Genomic DNA, 18968 nt, shown 5'->3' with positions numbered 1-18968 from the left:
ATAAAAACATACAAATACAAAAAAAAAACACAGAATAAATATTAAACAAGCAACTATCTTGTACTGTACATGACAATCTTATAATTACTCCAAAAGTTAGAAAGAAAGTGTGCACCCGAGTCAATGCAGATTCAAATTAAAGTATTGTTACTCTTTAGAATACGTCTGTTAAATGTATACAGCAGCTTTCAGTGCAGCGATGTAAAATTTCAAAATATTTCTGGTTACATAGATATTACTAAATGCTAAGAAAAGAAAGTAATGACTTTTTAACTTAAGTCGTATATATTTCAAGCCGTTCACATTTTATTCAAGGGTTATAGTTAAAATATATATCTAGACCTCAAATATTTTGATACTCGGATCTCCTCCGCAAGTTTATTTAAATGTATATATGTAAAATTGAGTGTAGTGAGTCACCATATTTCAGTGCCTTGTGTTGCCAAAGTTCTTGAATTCCTTTCAATATCATCTTTTAATATCATTTTTGTTGAAGAAAGGTCACCTTGCCGGTGATATTTCAAAAAACGAACAGCCATCCTGAATGTCTGACCCATGTGACTTGTCATAATGGAGCCATGTATATTTTGTATAACACCGTGGGAGAAGCTTCACAGATTACGGACTTGAGATTTATTCCTTCCGAGATTTCCTCTCACTTCTCATCTCGTTTTTGGCTGCAGGCCTTCAATGATGTCAGCTCATGTACTCGTAGTATTATCTTAACATCAGGAACTCTGTCACCAATGGCGTCATTTTCGTCGGAGCTCGGAGCCCAATTTCCAATCCAGCTCGAAGCTAATCATGTAATTCATAATTCACAGGTAAGGATTACCGTTAATCTATCGTAATCTCTGATATGTTATTTTAGAAGTAAAAGCCGATTTTCTCAGTTTCAGTCCATATTAATCTTGCAGGATTCGTCTCTTCTATGAAAACAATGCTACAGATAATGTTACTATGCCCAGCTGTCAGTCATGGCAATACATACGAGATTCCCAGACTGTCTTTTCTTCAACTTTAATAGTCCAGTTTAGAAAAAGAAGACCCCCAACTTTTACTTTACATTCTCATTATTTATCTAATTATTATGGATAGTTTTATCATTTCTTTACCATGCTACGTACGTGAGTCATATCTCATACCAGTTTATTACTTATTCTATATTTTCATTTCTTTCTTTGTCTATACACCCCTGTTTGATAACTGGTAGAATTTACTGTACATATTTCATAGTTTGATAACAGGTAGAATTTACTGTACATATTTCATAATTTGATAACAGGTAGAATTTACTGTACATATTTCATAATTTGATAACAGGTAGAATTTACTGTACATATTTCATAATTTGATAACAGGTAGAATTTACTGTACATATTTCATAGTTTGATAACAGGTAGAATTTACTGTACATATTTCATAATTTGATGATGGTAGAATTTACTGTACATATTTCATAGTTTGATAACAGGTAGAATTTACTGTACATATTTCATAATGTGATAACTGGTAGAATTTACTGTACATATTTCATAATTTGATAACAGGTAGAATTTACTGTACATATTTCATAATTTGATAACAGGTAGAATTTACTGTACATATTTCATAATTTGATAACTGGTAGAATTTACTGCACATATTTCATAATTTGATAACAGGTAGAATTTACTGTACATATTTCATAGTTTGATAACAGGTAGAATTTACTGTTTGTATTTCATAATTTGATGATGGTAGAATTTACTGTACATATTTCATAGTTTGATAACAGGTAGAATTTACTATACATATTTCATAGTTTGATAACTGGTAGAATTTACTGTACATATTTCATAATTTGATAACAGGTAGAATTTACTGTACATATTTCATAATGTGATAACAGGTAGAATTTACTGTACATATTTCATAATTTGATAACAGGTAGAATTTACTGTACATATTTCATAATTTGATAACAGGTAGAATTTACTGTACATATTTCATAATTTGATAACTGGTAGAATTTACTGTACATATTTCATAATTTGATAACAGGTAGAATTTACTGTACATATTTCATAGTTTGATAACAGGTAGAATTTACTGTTTGTATTTCATAATTTGATGATGGTAGAATTTACTGTACATATTTCATAGTTTGATAACAGGTAGAATTTACTATACATATTTCATAGTTTGATAACTGGTAGAATTTACTGTACATATTTCATAATTTGATAACAGGTAGAATTTACTGTACATATTTCATAATGTGATAACAGGTAGAATTTACTGTACATATTTCATAATTTGATAACAGGTAGAATTTACTGTACATATTTCATAATTTGATAACAGGTAGAATTTACTGTACATATTTCATAATTTGATAACTGGTAGAATTTACTGCACATATTTCATAATTTGATAACAGGTAGAATTTACTGTACGTATTTCATAGTTTGATAACAGGTAGAATTTACTGTACATATTTCATAGTTTGATAACAGGTAGAATTTACTGTACATATTTCATAATTTCATAACAGGTAGAATTTACTGTACATATTTCATAATTTGATAACAGGTAGAATTTACTGCACATATTTCATAGTTTGATAACAGGTAGAATTTACTGTACATTTCATAGTTTGATAACAGGTAGAATTTACTGTACATATTTCATGATTTGATAACAGGTAGAATTTACTGTACATATTTCATAATTTGATAACATTTAGAATTTACTGCACATATTTCATAATGTGATAACATTTAGAATTTACTGTACATTTTTCATAATTTGATAACAGGTAGAATTTACTGTACATATTTCATAGTTTGATAACAGGTAGAATTTACTGCACATATTTCATAATGTGATAACATTTAGAATTTACTGTACATATTTCATAGTTTGATAACATGTAGAATTTACTGTACATATTTCATAATTTGATAACAGGTAGAATTTACTGTACATATTTCATAGTTTGATAACATTTAGAATTTACTGTACATATTTCATAGTTTGATAACAGGTAGAATTTACTGTACATATTTCATAATTTGATAACAGGTAGAATTTACTGTACATATTTCATAGTTTGATAACAGGTAGAATTTATTGTTCATATTTCATAGTTTGATAACAGGTAGAATTTACTGTACATATTTCATAATGTGATAACATGTAGAATTTACTGTACATATTTCATAATTTGATAACATGTAGAATTTACTGTACATATTTCATAATTTGATAACTGGTAGAATTTACTGTACATATTTCATAATTTGATAACTGGTAGAATTTACTGTACATATTTCATAATTTGATAACAGGTAGAATTTACTGTACGTATTTCATAGTTTGATAACTGGTAGAATTTACTGTACGTATTTCATAGTTTGATAACAGGTAGAATTTACTGTACATATTTCATAATTTGATAACAGGTAGAATTTACTGCACATATTTCACATTTTGATAACATTTAGAATTTACTGTACATATTTCATAATTTGATAACAGGTAGAATTTACTGTATGTATTTCATAATTTGATAACAGGTAGAATTTACTGTACATATTTCTAATTTGATAACATTTAGAATTTACTGTACATATTTCATAATTTGATAACTGGTAGAATTTACTGCACATATTTCATAATTTGATAACATTTAGAATTTACTGCACATATTTCATAGTTTGATAACTGGTAGAATTTACTGCACATATTTCACAGTTTGATAACTGGTAGAATTTACTGCACATATTTCATAATTTGATAACATTTAGAATTTACTGCACATATTTCACAGTTTGATAACTGGTAGAATTTACTGTACATATTTCATAATTTGATAACATTTAGAATTTACTGCACATATTTCACAGTTTGATAACTGGTAGAATTACTGCACATATTTCATAATTTGATAACAGGTTGAATTTACTGTACATATTTCATAATTTGATAACATTTAGAATTACTGCACATATTTGACAGTTTGATAACAGGTTGAATTTACTGTACATATTTCATAGTTTGATAACAGGTAGAATTTACTGTATGTATTTCATAATTTGATAACAGGTAGAATTTACTGTACATATTTCTAATTTGATAACTGGTAGAATTTACTGCACATATTTCATAATTTGATAACTGGTAGAATTTACTGTACATATTTCATAATTTGATGATGGTAGAATTTACTGTACATATTTCATAGTTTGATAACAGGTAGAATTTACTGTACATATTTCATAATTGGTAGAATTTACTGTACATATTTCATAGTTTGATAACAGGTAGAATTTACTGTACATATTTCATAGTTTGATAACAGGTAGAATTTACTGTATGTATTTCTAATTTGATAACTGGTAGAATTTACTGTACATATTTCATAATTTGATGATGGTAGAATTTACTGTACATATTTCATAATTTGATAACAGGTAGAATTTACTGTACATATTTCATAATTTGATGATGGTAGGATTTACTGTGCATATTCCATAATTTCACAACAGGTAGAATATACTGTACATATTTCATAATTTGATAACTGGTAGAATTTACTGTACATATTTCATAATTTGATGATGGTAGAATTTACTGTACATATTTCTAATTTGATAACAGGTAGAATTTACTGCACATATTTCATAATTTGATAACTGGTAGAATTTACTGTACATATTTCTAATTTGATAACTGGTAGAATTTACTGTACATATTTCATAATTTGATGATGGTAGAATTTACTGTATGTATTTCATAATTTCACAACAGGTATGGGTAGGCACAATTGCCACAGGACCAAGTGGGGGAATCTTGAATGCCACATACAAGTTTGCTGAGGTAAGCATTTTTTCTTCTTTTGTCTTAAAGTTTGAGCAGTTTGTTTATTTGGACCGAGTTGAAAAATTAAATATAAATCAGGGCCCGTCAGTGATATGCAAATTAAGCAAAAAATGTGATTCTCTCTCTCTTCCCCTCTCTCTCTCCCTTTCTCTCTCCCTTCTCTATCTATCTATCTATCTATCTATCTATCTATCTATCTATCTATCTATCTATCTCTCTCCCCCCTCTCTCTCTCTCTCTCTCTCTCTCTCTCTCTCTCTCTCTCTCTCTCTCTCTCTCTCTCTCTCTCTCTCTCTCTCTCTCTCTCTCCCCCCCCCTTATTTCTCTGGCTCAATTCAAACACAATTCGATACACATATTCATTTATTCATTATAGGGTAATGGCTAGAACTGATTAGATTTTGGTAAAGATCCTATGAATGAACAAACAGATCTAAGTTTCCTTCTTACCTGAATTATCATTTCTAAGTCATTCAGAATGTTAAAATATGATTATGGATTGAAAGTCACCAACATGTACACATACTATTTTATACTTTTTAATTTTTTTTTAACCAACTCATCATTTTTAAGGTGTTATGATGAGAAGCATAGAATTACAACTGTCTACATCAGACCATGGACGAACAGAACCTGTTACAAACAGGGAAAGTAAACAACTGGATCAGATTTATATTAACACTTGGCACAGCATGTTGAAAGTACAGAGACTTATATTACGTCCCATCCATCATTTGATAAGAACAGTTTTATGGCCACTTTACACAATAGTTCATCTTCACAAACAAGTTTCCAGTTCCCCTGGCACTTCATGTACACATAAAGAGGCCATAAAACTGTTCTTATCAAACTGTGGTGTGTAATACAAGTCTCTATATTTCCAACATGCTGAGCCAAGTGTTATTAATCCAATTCAGTTATTTACTTTCCCTGTTTGTAACAGGTTCTCATCTCCATGGTCTGATGTCGACAGTTGTATATGGGGGCGCCCCTCATACAAGATAGATGAAGACTTCAGGATGTACTTTCACCTATGCCATTATAATATGTCTTATTGTTTTTTTGCACGATAGACATTTAGTTTTCAAGATGAGATGGGACAGTTGGTTCTTGGTGTTTGTCGGTCTATTCCCCACGGAGTTCTTTGTTTCCTGCCCTCCTACAACATGATGGATAAACTCTGTAATCGGTGGAAGGTACGTAAATCCCAACAACAATCTACAAACATCAGAAAAGTTACGAAATTTTTTCAACACCCTTTTGGGAAATCCCAAAATGTGTTGTTTTCTTTGCACCTGTAGCATTTACGTAATAATGTACTAAATAATACATTGTAAAACTTTCAGACACGAAAACCCACGTCACAACTTTACACATGGGACAGAGTATGTGTGAGATTTACCCTGCATTTTAAACACATACATTGATAACAATATGGGGCAAACAAGAGATTAGTAGACACATGATACCTGCTATTTAAAATATACAACACAGGAAGAAAGTAAAGTGAGTTTTGAATGCAATGGTTTGCTAACCCTAACCCATTGTGAATATCAAGTGAAAAAAAGGACTTTGACATAAGATGTTCAAGTCTTTGTGAGTTCGTACACAAGATACCTTTGGCATTAAAAAAAACTGCTAAAGAAGTAGAAGTGAGTTTTGAATGCAATGTAACCATATCTTTAATATGAAGGCAAGTGAAAAAGAGACTGACATACTGATAGGGTCTGTACAGGTTATGTCATGTTCACTAATGTTAACTTATAATAATGATAACAAGTCTTCTGTGTTCAAAGACATAGTCCCTACATAATATATATTGTACTGTTAATTGATGTCTAATATATGGTCCTGCATCTTATCAGAAAGGTTACCCCTTATAATATCAGCGTAGCTGAATGGTGACCCTGTTAGCAAATTTCAAAAGTTATTTAGAAAATTTAAATTTGACCTTGAAGATGAAGTTCAAGGTCAGAGGGCTGTCAAAATAGTAAGCTTACCTCTAACAATGTGTGAGTACACATTAAAATGATGTCGCTAGGTGTGAAACTTCCAAAGTTACTGAAGAATTTGCTATTTGTCCTTGAAGATGAAGGTCAAGGTCAAATCTTAGTGCCTGGATTGAAAACATAGGTACACACATGAAAATGGTATCTTTAGACAAAACTTCATAATTAATTGAGTGATTTGCTCTGTCTTTGAAGGTCAAAGGTCGGTATAAAAAGAAAGCTCACTATATGTGGGTTTAGACTTGAATGGAGTCTCTGTATTCAACTTCTTCAGTTATGGTAGAAACAAATTCTGACTAATAGACCTTGAAAATGTTGGTCAAGGTCAAAAGGTTGAGGTCTCATTAGAAGGCATACTATTGATAATGTTGGGTAGATACTGGAGTGCTGTCTGTATGTATCAAACTTTCAGAGATATGAGACAAAATGTATTTTTAGGACAAATATGTTCACCATTTTGTCATAAAGTTCAAAAGTCAAAAGATTAAATGACTTGTATAGTGTTTGACATTTGTGCTTGGTTTGGTTGAAACTGAGTCATGGGTGTACATTCCTACATCCCTCTCTAGGCTGCAGCCGTTGGGGGGCTAATAATGTTAGTTTTATATAGCACTTTCTCACTACAGTGCTCAAAGAACTTTGTAATTATTACCTTGGCCTTGACTAAGTTATAGTGGCACAACTGCCCTTTGTACTTCCTCAGCTCCCTGGGGAGTATACAATTCATTGCATCCTCTTAGCACACAGGGTTAATGCATTCGCATTACCACCTATGTCCTACCAGGTCCCCAATTATAAAGCTGGTTTGGCAAGGACACACTTGTGGTTCAAATCTTGCCCAAGAGACAAACAACGCTAGTTAGGCTTGAACCAGCAACCTACGGATTCCATGATGACTCGACTTGACCATGATGACTCCACAGCCATCATGACTCCACAGCCGCTAGTGAGACATCCTCTAAATTCATTACTATATGGTCTATGTTCAAATAGTTTTATTCACTGTGTAGAATTCTCAACAAAACTTAATTTCACCAATCAACAGTGCAGTAAAGTATATCAGAATCTCCCAATAGTTTGATGACTCACTCACTGACAGCCATCTTCATCTGGGAATGAGGCCATGACTTTAAAAGGGTTACAATCTCAAGCCTCAAGCCTTTACCAGATCTGTACCTACCATTACTATGGGTGGAGACCTGAGGGAACCAGTTCTAACACTTACACATCCTTAGGCTTGAGGCCTTGACCTTTTTTAAGTCATGGCCTCATTCCCAGATGAAGATGGCTGTCAGTTGTTTAAATATTGGAAGACTGATGTTTATTGCATGGTTGATAGATGAAATTACTCTAAACAGAGATATTTTCACTATTAGAAAATTTTGCAATTGTAGAGTCTTCAGCTAGTTCTCAAAGACTAATTTTTACTAGATTACCAGATTGGTACATTGCGTTCATGTACAAGAAGGCATTTAAATTCGCTTATTTTTCTCGATAGCTGAAATAGAATATTACCACCTCAGTACATAAAAATAATGAACATTCAATTTCTTGGTCGACACCATAACTTCCACTCCACGCACTTCACATGCATTACTATAGGTGCATGTGAGAATAAGTTGAAAGTTACCACAGAAAGTTACCACGTATGTAGAGTAAATGCATTTGTCTAGTAAATGTGTAATATCATCATCATTATCCATGAAGCTACTGACGCTATACAAAAAGTCATATTTGACCATGTCTGTCCACCCGGGGATAAAGCTTGAGCAGATAACGTGTAAGTGTGGTGAGTATGAGACGAAGTTCCACTAGACTTAATTTATAATAAGTTTATTCACCAATATAATAATAATAAATCTTAAAAAAAGATACACATACAGAATAAATGACAAAAGGGATCAAGAAATAGCAAAGCTAGTCAAGCTTGTATCCCCTTAGTGACTAACAAGCACACTCATACTTGTAGGTGTATATATTCGATGTTCAAAATTGCCATAGAAACTATAACAAATAAGAAACATAACAAAATGACAAGGCACAACAATCAACAGTGGAACAGTAAAATTGATACACATACAGTCACCACAGTCAGTTCACGAAAGAAATATAAAGTTGTACATGACATTATAGTTATTACATATTCTGAGAATAACAACTCTTTAAAATTCGTGCGTGAGCCAGTAGACCGAATTTCAACAGGCATATTATTCCAGGTTTACCCACGGTGATCTGATTTCTCCCCTGGAGGGACGTAGACAGTCAAAAGTGATATTGCATCTCATACTACCTGGATAGACATGGTGGTTAGGTAGATCAAAGGTTGGGTAAATGTGGGTAAATTTGACTTTTCGTGTAGTGTGAGAATAAACAAATTAAAGTATATTGTGATTTCAGATTGGATCATGTGAATAAATGAAGCTCACAGATGTACCCAGAAGATGGGGCATCAAATATAACTTAATATAAACCTATGTGACATCACATCTATCAAAGTGTTAGCATTTACTATCCCAACAGAATTAAGATATTAGCTATGAGATATGCTAGCAATAGATACTTCACGGGTGGTGTCAACGTTTTCACTTCACATAAAAGAATGATAGAGGCACTCGAAATGTATGATCATTCTGAAATGAAAGTATCACCAACATGTACATACACACTCACTTTAAAATAAAAAAATAATTTATTTTTTAATTTACTGACCGACCCAACATTTTTAATGTATAAAGATGAGAAACATAGCATTGTATATATATTCCCATCATAAGGCCCCCCCAAAAAGAGGGAATTGTTTCTGGTCATGACATTATGTCTAAAGTGGTGCGACAATGCAAAGTTTTGTTTGTTTTGTTTGTTTGTTTTTAATTGTCAAACCAGTCTCTCAATCTATGATTTATGGCAGTTACTCTCCTTTTCATTTAATACTTTAGTGCAAGTGTGTGTGTGTGTGTGTGTGTGTGTGTGTGTGTGTGTGTGTGTGTGTGTGTGTGTGTGTGTGTGTGTGTGTGTGTGTGTGTGTGTTGGGGGGGGGGGGTTAGATGTAATTTGCTTGTTCATGATTGGCTCTGCAGTTATCTTCACTGAAGCAGCAGTTAATGTAAGGAGGGTTATTTTTGTGTTTCCCCCAGATCTGCAGACTACATGGGTTGGACAAACACGTCACAAAAGATAAGATCAACACATGGGAGGTGATAGGGTGGAGGGGGTTTATTTATTAAAGTGATGCACTCCCTGACCTGAAACAATTCTTTGTATTTTGCTCACTATTTGTAATCTATATGTGTTGTATCTCTCATATTTGACACTGATAGTGACTTCCCTGTTGCATTCCCCATGTTAAGCTGTTTCTCGTTATAGAGTTCTACTCTGATTAATAGTTTATGAGATAGCCATCTAAAAGTATTAAAGAATGAAATCCATTCCGTCAAAAATGAAAGCTTATAACAGTTTGATAAAGTTCATGATATTTGTACACAGGAAATGACAATCCCGCAGAGACTTTTGACTGAGAGAAAATGATAAACCGCTTAAAAATCTCAATAATGCACGCTGACTCGGGTAAAATTGCCCTGAAAGCGTTAAGGAACTGACACTTTTGATGTATGGTGTGCCCGGTATAACGAGAGAATGTCTCGTTGGTCACAAAATATTGTCTCATTGGTCACTAGATATCGCCATGTTTATAGTTACACGTGCTTACAGACACACGCCATGCCAGCTTCATTTATCTCTAATGGCTATCCCTGCTTTGATGTATTAGTATTACCTACCAGTGATGTATTCCCAGTTGTGATGTCAATGTCCTCTTTAGAATCCCGGAAATCTTGATCAACTTATCAGAGGTGTGACAGAAATTGCTGATGGCCAAAAAAAAAAAAATACAAAGCTGTCATGTGATAGAGATGAGTTGAAAGAAGATTAGGTTTCAGTAGTAATATTATACAGATTATGTTCGTTAGTTTTTAGGTTTTTTGCTGAAAATGGCCTGAAGTGTAGAGTTTCTAAAAGTCCCTGTTTGTCAATACCAGGACAAAACACAGTACATACACTAAACTTGGATATAAACCTTCGGCCTTACAAGAAAAAAAAATGTGTGGTTCCGATTACTCTCAATTTTTACCTCCCGTAAGGGTACGGGAGGTATTAAAAGGGGAATGCATGTCTGTGTGTCTGTCTGTCTGTGTGTCTGTGTGTCTGTGTCATCATTTTCTAAAAATTGGCTGGCTCAATTGTAATGAAATATGGGATATATAATCTTTAGGGTAATAGCTAGACCTGATTAGGTTTTGAGCCAGATCTGTTAATGTTTAATAAGAGAAATTTGCATATTAATGAAATCAACTAATTACGCAATATCTTAAGACTGCATACTTCAATTTCAATATAATTTAGTATATTCATTAAACATAACAACATACATTTGTCGTATAAAATTTGTTGATGTATCTTACAGCGTTAATGAATAATTTGCATAATTAATTATTTTTGGTAATTAGGCTATATCTTAAGAATACATACTTCAAATTCAACATGATTTAGTACATACGTTAACCATAAGAAAACACATGTGTCCTATCAAGTTTGTTGATGCACATACAGTGTTAATGAATAATTTGCATAATTAATGATTTCGGTAATTAGGCTATATCTTAAGAATACATACTTCAATTCCAATATAATTCAGTATACACATTAACCATAACAATCACATATGTCCTGTAAAGCTTGTTGGTGTACCTTTCAGTGTTAATGAATAATTTGCATAATTAATGATTCATGGTAATTAGTTGCTATATCTTACGACTGCATACTTCAATTTCAATACAATTCAGTACATACATTAACCATAACAAATTGTGTATGTCCTATAAAGTTAGTTGATGTACCTTACAGTGTTAATGAATAATTTGCATAATTAATGATTTTTGGTAATTAGGCTATATCTTAAGCCTGCATACTTCAATTTCAATACAATTTAGTACATACGTTAACCATAACAAAGCGGATATGTCCTATAAAATCTTTTATATAGCTTAGTTTTAATGAAAAATTTGCATAATTAATGATTTTAGGTAACTAGGTTGTATCTTAGAAATGCAAGCTTCAAATTTCGTATAATATGATATGATACGTACATCAACCATAATAATACGCACCTGTCCTGTGAAGTTTGTTGCTACAACTTTTTCCTTTAATGAGTATTTTGAATAATGAACGATATTCAGTAATTAAGCATTATCATACACTCTTACATACATTAACCTAAGAAAGCACGCTTGTCCAAAAAACAAAGCCTGTTACCATAGTTTTTTTAGTTTAATGAGTTATTTGCATAATTAGTGATTCCCTTACGGGAGGCATTCAGTTTAAATCTGGTAGAATAGGGTGTGGTGGGTAGATTTTTTATTATTATTTTTCGTATGTGAGTGGCTTGTTCAGATAGTTATGTATTCCGTTGTTTTCCATATGGTCTCTGTTAATTGGTTTCTTCTCATCAGATATACAGCCATTACAGACTGGAAGAACAGTTTTATATAATCGTTATATTTTCAGTTTCCGCATCCACTATTTCTTGCGAGACTTCACAGTTTCCACGATTTTATTATTTTTTTCTTGAATACAAAAAAAAAAAAAGTTTAGGGTCGGCTTGAAAAACTAGGTGGGGGTTGGGTACTAAACTGGAACCAAACAATTTCTTTTTTTTAGGCCTTCTAGGTGTTCTCACACTCAAATCCTCCTTGTTGTTTACATGAACTTAAAAAATGAAATCCATCCCGTTAGTTGCTTACATGACTTTAAATCTTTACCTGAAACCCATCCCGTTAGGTGTTTAATATGTGAAATTAACACATCCCAAATCCCATCCCACCAGTTTATGTCATGGTAAACTTTGCCTAGAACAGATCCCATCAGTTCATGAAATGAAATCTTTGCCTTAAACTCATCTGACCATTTGCTGACATGAAATCCAACTTGGCCTGAAGCCTATCCCATCCGTTACTAGACTGGAAGATATGTTGTGTTGTTCAGCCCTATCAGGTTTCTAAACCATGACTGTCCTACACTGCCCAATATCCTGCACAGTGCAACCAGATTTGGTTGCAGCCAATCAAATATTGTTATGCTGTAAAAGGTGTCAAAGACAAAGTGACCATAATGTCAGCCATTCAGTGCTGATTTATGAGACCAGCCACCTAATGTTATGTCAATAGTAAACATAACTCCCCCCCCTCCACCCCCAGTCTTTTATTATCAAATACGAACAATTGACTAGTATCAACAATTGTTCTCCACCAGAAGCAGAAACTATTTCTGCCTGTTTGATCTTAAACTACATCTGTTTGAACTTCAAATCGCAAGTTCAAGGTGGGGCCTAAATTTTTTGATCTTGCAGACACAGACCCATGGTAGAGTAGTACAGACGTGAGCGGTAGCTGATGGCATGGCATGGATGTTGTATCTTACAGACTAATCAATTACTTATGTGAAATTAAAACTTTCCCGATCCCCTCCCACCAGTGAAATTATAAACCCAAAACTCACCCCATCAGTTGCTTTCATACAATCTAACTTTAGCCCAAAACCCATCCCACTTGTCACAAACATAACATCATAATAAAATCATGAAGTTTGACAAAACAAACCATTGTATTGATTTATCTCAGATAACAGGACTGTGGGAACAGCTGGAACAGAGAAAGATGGTTATTACAGAACCCAGACGTGGTGATAAGGCTGACTTTGATGACTTGCTCAAACAGTTTTATGAAGCTATCAGAGAAACTGGAGATTCAGGTAATGATGATAGTAAGAGAGGGGGAGAGAAAAGGTGGAGGGTAGATAAATAGATGGTGAGGAGCAACTTAAGCTATTTTATGAAACTATCAGAAAAACTGGAGATTTAGGTAATGATAATAGTAAGTAAGGAGAGGGAGGGAGGGATGGATGGATAGATAGATAGATAGATGGATGGATTGATAGCTGGATAGATAGACATAGACAGATAGATAAGATAGATAGATAGATGGATTTGGGTGGGTAGATAGATGATAGATAGATTTATATATATATATATATATATATATATATATATATATATATATATATATATATATATAGATAGATAGATAGAAGATAGATAGATAGATAGATAGATAGATAGATAGATAGATAGATAGATAGATAGATAGATAGATATAATGGGAGGAACTTGCCTAAACTCGTAACAATGATAGGAAGAGAGGAGGGTGGGCTGGTGTGGTGAATTGATAGAGGGGGTGTCAGAGGAAGAGAGTGAGGGGAGAATGAGGTAGAAATAAGAAGGGAAGGTGACAGTTGACTTAAAAAACATTAAGAGTAATTGGTAAATAAGTATGAACTTTACAAAACTTGTCATATCAGAAGATATGTAGGTAAAACTAATGAATAGAAACATGGTGAAATTCTCATTTCTGATGGTATGCTAGGATCCATCATGGGAAAGTTTTTGCTTCTATAACTAAAAGAGAATATTTTCTGTTCCTCTCCAAACCGACAACTGATTATGTTTTAACAATGTAGATACTGAGGATGATGTCAGTACTGGTGCCTTGTTCCTTGCTGTATGCCGTGGTAAAGTCAGTGAAGGGCTAGATTTTGCTGATAACAATGCCAGGGCTGTCATAACAGTAAGTACATGATATATAAAATTTTAAAAAACACAACTGAAAACTAGATGGTCTCAAAAGCTGTTATTTATATTGATCTTGACTTTCTGGGTCAAAAGTTTAAAAAAAAAAGAAGGCAATTTGAAACTAATTGTCATCCATCATTCTCACAGAAATAAAGTTTTTATGGGGGGGGGGGGCTGTGTCTTGTACAAAGACTTGTCACAGGAAAGTTTGGACACTATTCCTACTTGTATTTACTAAATGCTTTCTGGACTAAATTCTGGAAAATTCCTAGAATCTCCTGGAAAATTTGTTTATGGTAAGCTATTAAATTGTTTTAATAGCCCGTCCTCTTTCAAGATGTATCTTATTGATTTTTTAAAAATCACATGAATTTATTTTACACAGGATATTTTGACTAGTTTGTTTTATGGAAATTATGTAATGTGAAAGCTATTGATTAATACCAGAATACTTTACAAAACTGGCCCTTGTTTAACATGTATCCCATTGGTTTTCAAAATCACATGATTACCGTAATCACATGAATTTATTTTACATCAGGACATCTGGTAAATTTGTGTATAGAATTATAAAGCAATGAGTAAGCTATGGATTAATACCAAAACTGTTTACAGAACCCGCATGCTTTTCACGTGCATCCAATTGATTTTGTCAATCACATGATCAATCACATGACTTTATTTTACACCAGGATGTCTGGTAAATTTGTATATAGGATTATAAAACAAGGAGAAAGCTATGAATTAATACCAAAATTGTTTACATAGCCTACATGCTTTGCCATGATTTTCTTAATCGCATATTAATCACATGAATTTATTTCTAACTGGACATTTTGACACGTTTGTTTATGGAATTATGTAATGAGTAAGCTATTGATTAATACCAAAATTGTTTTCATAGCCCGCATGCTTTTCAGTGTGTCCCATTGATTTTCAAAATCCCATGATTAATCATCTGAATTTATTTCATATTTGGGACAATCTGGTAGATTTGTTTATGGAATTATGTAATGAGTAAGCTGTTGATTAATACCCAAGTTTGTTTACGTAGCCGGTCCTCTGTACATTTTTGAAAGTCTTATTGATTGATCACTTGATTTTTTTAAAAAAATTACTTGATTAATCTCATGAATTCATTTTTTAATACAAAGAATTTTATTTATAATATAATGAGTCGGCTGTTGATTGATACTATTGTTAATGCACATTTAATCTTGTTTAAGTGTTCGTTATTCAAGTGATCAGTCATATAATTTTGACAGTCTCATGAATAATTACTAGGTGAATTTATTTCCATTAATGATTTCACACACACAGGTGGGGATACCTTTTCCTAACATAAAAGACACAGTAGTAGATTTGAAGAAGAGATATAACAATGAACATGTGTCATCTCGAGGGTTGTTGAGCGGTAACGACTGGTATGAAATACAGGCCTATAGAGCTCTTAATCAAGCCTTGGGACGATGCATCAGACACAGGTAAAAGTTGGACTTAAAGTGACACTGGGCTGAATTTATAAGCTTTCTTTACGAGGTTGATTTACAAAAACAAATTATTTATTTGTTTGTCAACAAATTATAAATTTGTGTGATTTTTTTAAACACCAGGTATTCATATGTTCTTTTATAGCAAGACATGTATACAAGAATAGGAAGTTATGTGCCCTCTAATGATAGCCAAATTTTGTTGTTGCAGGTCAGGTGATAAAAACTAGCATTTCTTGTGAGTCATCACATAGTAAGAGATAGGGGAACATCAAATTTTGGTGGGTCACTAGAAATTGTGTGTGTCAGTGGCACGTCATATAGGCTGAGAGGACACACTGGTTGACACTTAAGTCTAATTCAATAAGTCCAAATAGGAAACTTTTATAAACAATAATATAACATAACTAAGAACAGAAATTATTACATATGTACCAGAGATTACTTGCACTGGTGCGCACACAAATGCTAGTGGTACTTGCACTGCAGTGCAATTCCTAAAACATTATTTCATACCTGTATGCAAATGAGGATGCGATATTTCGTTCTACACTGAAGCATATGATCGTATATAATGTCCTTGTTTCGGATAAACATATGTAATAATAACGGAACCCCATGCTGTGTGAGTGCCAGTGTGGGTATTGGGAGGAGGGGGGGGGGGGGGTATTTGCACTTTTGCTTGTAGTGTTTTCTGCACCACTTTCGTTACATTTGTGAAAGTATACTGCAAAGAACACTGCAGGCACTCAGGCAAATACCCCAAGTACATCACACTCGCACTTGCGCATCATGTTCTGTCGTAATATTTTGACAGTTGGAGCTACAGAGGCTTTGATTTATGATTCAGTCCCATGTTGTCACATTAGTGCTGTCGTACTCATTGCACTGTTATGATTATATAGATAATAGAATCATTCTGGTATTCTGGACCAACTTTTTCGATAGCTCTTCCAGGCAACTTTTTTCACATGAATGAATGAATGAATGAATGAAATTTATTTCACCAGATAACAGAAATAAGCTACACTTTCAAAGAAACATACATATTATACAAATATACAAAAGAAATACATAATTGTTATCTGATGTGGGCCTTGGAAATAGTTCAGAAGAACTAGTCTTGTCCATGGCCCGTACATTTTTTGTACATTTCAAATTGATAATGGGACAAACTGTCAGAAGAAAAGTAAAAACAAAGTACCCACAGTGCACACAGACAGACAGACAGACAGACAGACAGACACACACACACACACACACACACACACACACACACACACATGCAGACACCTTTATATAACTTAATAATGTAAAGTACTTAAAATATAAGGACAATAAAGAAACTAACATATCAGATTTAAATTTTAATCCTGATTATAATCTGAAATCTGGGGTACTTGGTACAACAAGGTTTTTTACTTAAATGTAATAATGTATGTTAATATTTTCAGACAAGACTGGGGTGCCCTTATTCTGGTAGATGAACGGTTTGGTAAGAATCCTACAAGATACATCAAAGGTTAGCAATGGCATATTTTGATGGATATGACATATGTAGAGTTACTTTTATTTCACACTGAGCTGTGTACACTAAGCAGTGATTGTCAAGGATGTTATGATAAGCTGAGGCTGTGTATTCAAACAAATCATGAAATGTGCTTATATTTGAGCTGAAATGGATAAAAAAAAGTCATGAAATGTATTAAAAATAAGTCCAACTCTGATGAGATAATGCTCAATTGGACTGTGTGGTTTGTGTGTGTGTATGTTTCTCTGTCTCTGTCTCTGTCTCTCTCTCTGTCTCTGTCTCTCTCTGTCTCTTTCTCTCTCTCTCTCTCTCTCTCTCTCTCTCTCTCTCTCTCTCTCTCTCTCTCTCTCTCTCTCTCTCTCTCTCTCTCTCCCTCCCTCCCTCCATTCCTCCCTCTCCTAGCCCATGGCAATACTTGTCTCTCTGACATTACAATGTTTTTTTATCTTCATTTATAATGACCAGGTTTATCCAAATGGGTGAGACACCAAGTAAAACATTACTACAGATGTAATGATGCAATGTCTTCCTTGACTTCCTTTGCCAATGCTAGGTTGAAAGACCCATGTCCTGATATCAGGTATGTCACTTCTCCTATACTATTACCAACTTTCTCCTGGTATCATATATGTGTGTGTGTGTGTGTGTGTGTGTGTGTGTGTGTGTGTGTGTGTGTGTGTGTGTGTGTGTGTGTGTGTGTGTGTGTGTGTGTGTGTGTGTGTGTGTGCGCGTGTGTGTATGTATGTGTGTGTGTATGTGTGTGTGAGAGTGAGGGTGAGTGAGTGTGAGGGAGGGATGGTGGGTGGGTGAGTGAGTGAGTGAGGGAGGGAGGGTGGGTGAGTAGTATGAGTGAGTGAGTGGATGAGTACAAAATAAACACAAAAATGTTTTGAAACTTTGACTAGAATCACAATTCACGCAGAAGTTTGATTCATACTATACTATGAATATAATTTCTTGTCATTTTAATGATCTCAATCATGGAAATAATAAGTTTTATATTAATTATAAATATGAAATTGAAATAAATGTTATGTGTTATTTTGACAGTATGAACAGTTCTTTGGGACCATTAACTCCAGCACTATGTTCACAAGTCAGTGTATTGGCTTCACAAAGTGACAAGACACTAGTAGCCAAACCAAACGACAAAGAAAATATGCTCGCTGATTTGGTTGATCTGACTACGACTACAGCTACACCAAGTCAGGTGGAAGACACCTCTCAGCTCTCAAAACTGTACAGAGGAGGCAAGTCATCTCAATTCAGTACCGGAAAAAATGAGGCCACCTCTACTTTTCAACCGAGTATTGTGAATTTTATGCAGAATGCTGCCATCACGTCTACTCCACTGCCAAATCCTGTATCTAGATTGACAGCAGGGATATTGACAG

General features: G+C 33.6%; 1 protein-coding gene across 1 annotated transcript in view; it reads left to right on the top strand.

Annotated features, from left to right (window-relative positions):
- Positions 1 to 18696, top strand: part of LOC144449724 (Fanconi anemia group J protein homolog) — a 53502-nt gene extending 34806 nt beyond the window's left edge. The window contains exons 17-25 of the mRNA XM_078140302.1: positions 684 to 824; positions 4795 to 4863; positions 5940 to 6062; positions 13547 to 13676; positions 14442 to 14548; positions 15874 to 16037; positions 17498 to 17565; positions 18040 to 18154; positions 18657 to 18696. Of these exons, the coding sequence (XP_077996428.1) occupies positions 684 to 824; positions 4795 to 4863; positions 5940 to 6062; positions 13547 to 13676; positions 14442 to 14548; positions 15874 to 16037; positions 17498 to 17565; positions 18040 to 18154; positions 18657 to 18696 (957 nt within the window). The remainder of the gene's footprint in view (positions 1 to 683; positions 825 to 4794; positions 4864 to 5939; positions 6063 to 13546; positions 13677 to 14441; positions 14549 to 15873; positions 16038 to 17497; positions 17566 to 18039; positions 18155 to 18656) is intronic.
- Positions 18697 to 18968: the final 272 nt, after the last annotated feature.

The sequence above is a fragment of the Glandiceps talaboti genome, chromosome 18 (genome assembly GCF_964340395.1).
Source record: "Glandiceps talaboti chromosome 18, keGlaTala1.1, whole genome shotgun sequence".
Taxonomy (NCBI): Eukaryota; Metazoa; Hemichordata; class Enteropneusta; family Spengelidae; genus Glandiceps; species Glandiceps talaboti.
This window is presented reverse-complemented; position numbering and strand designations above follow the sequence as displayed.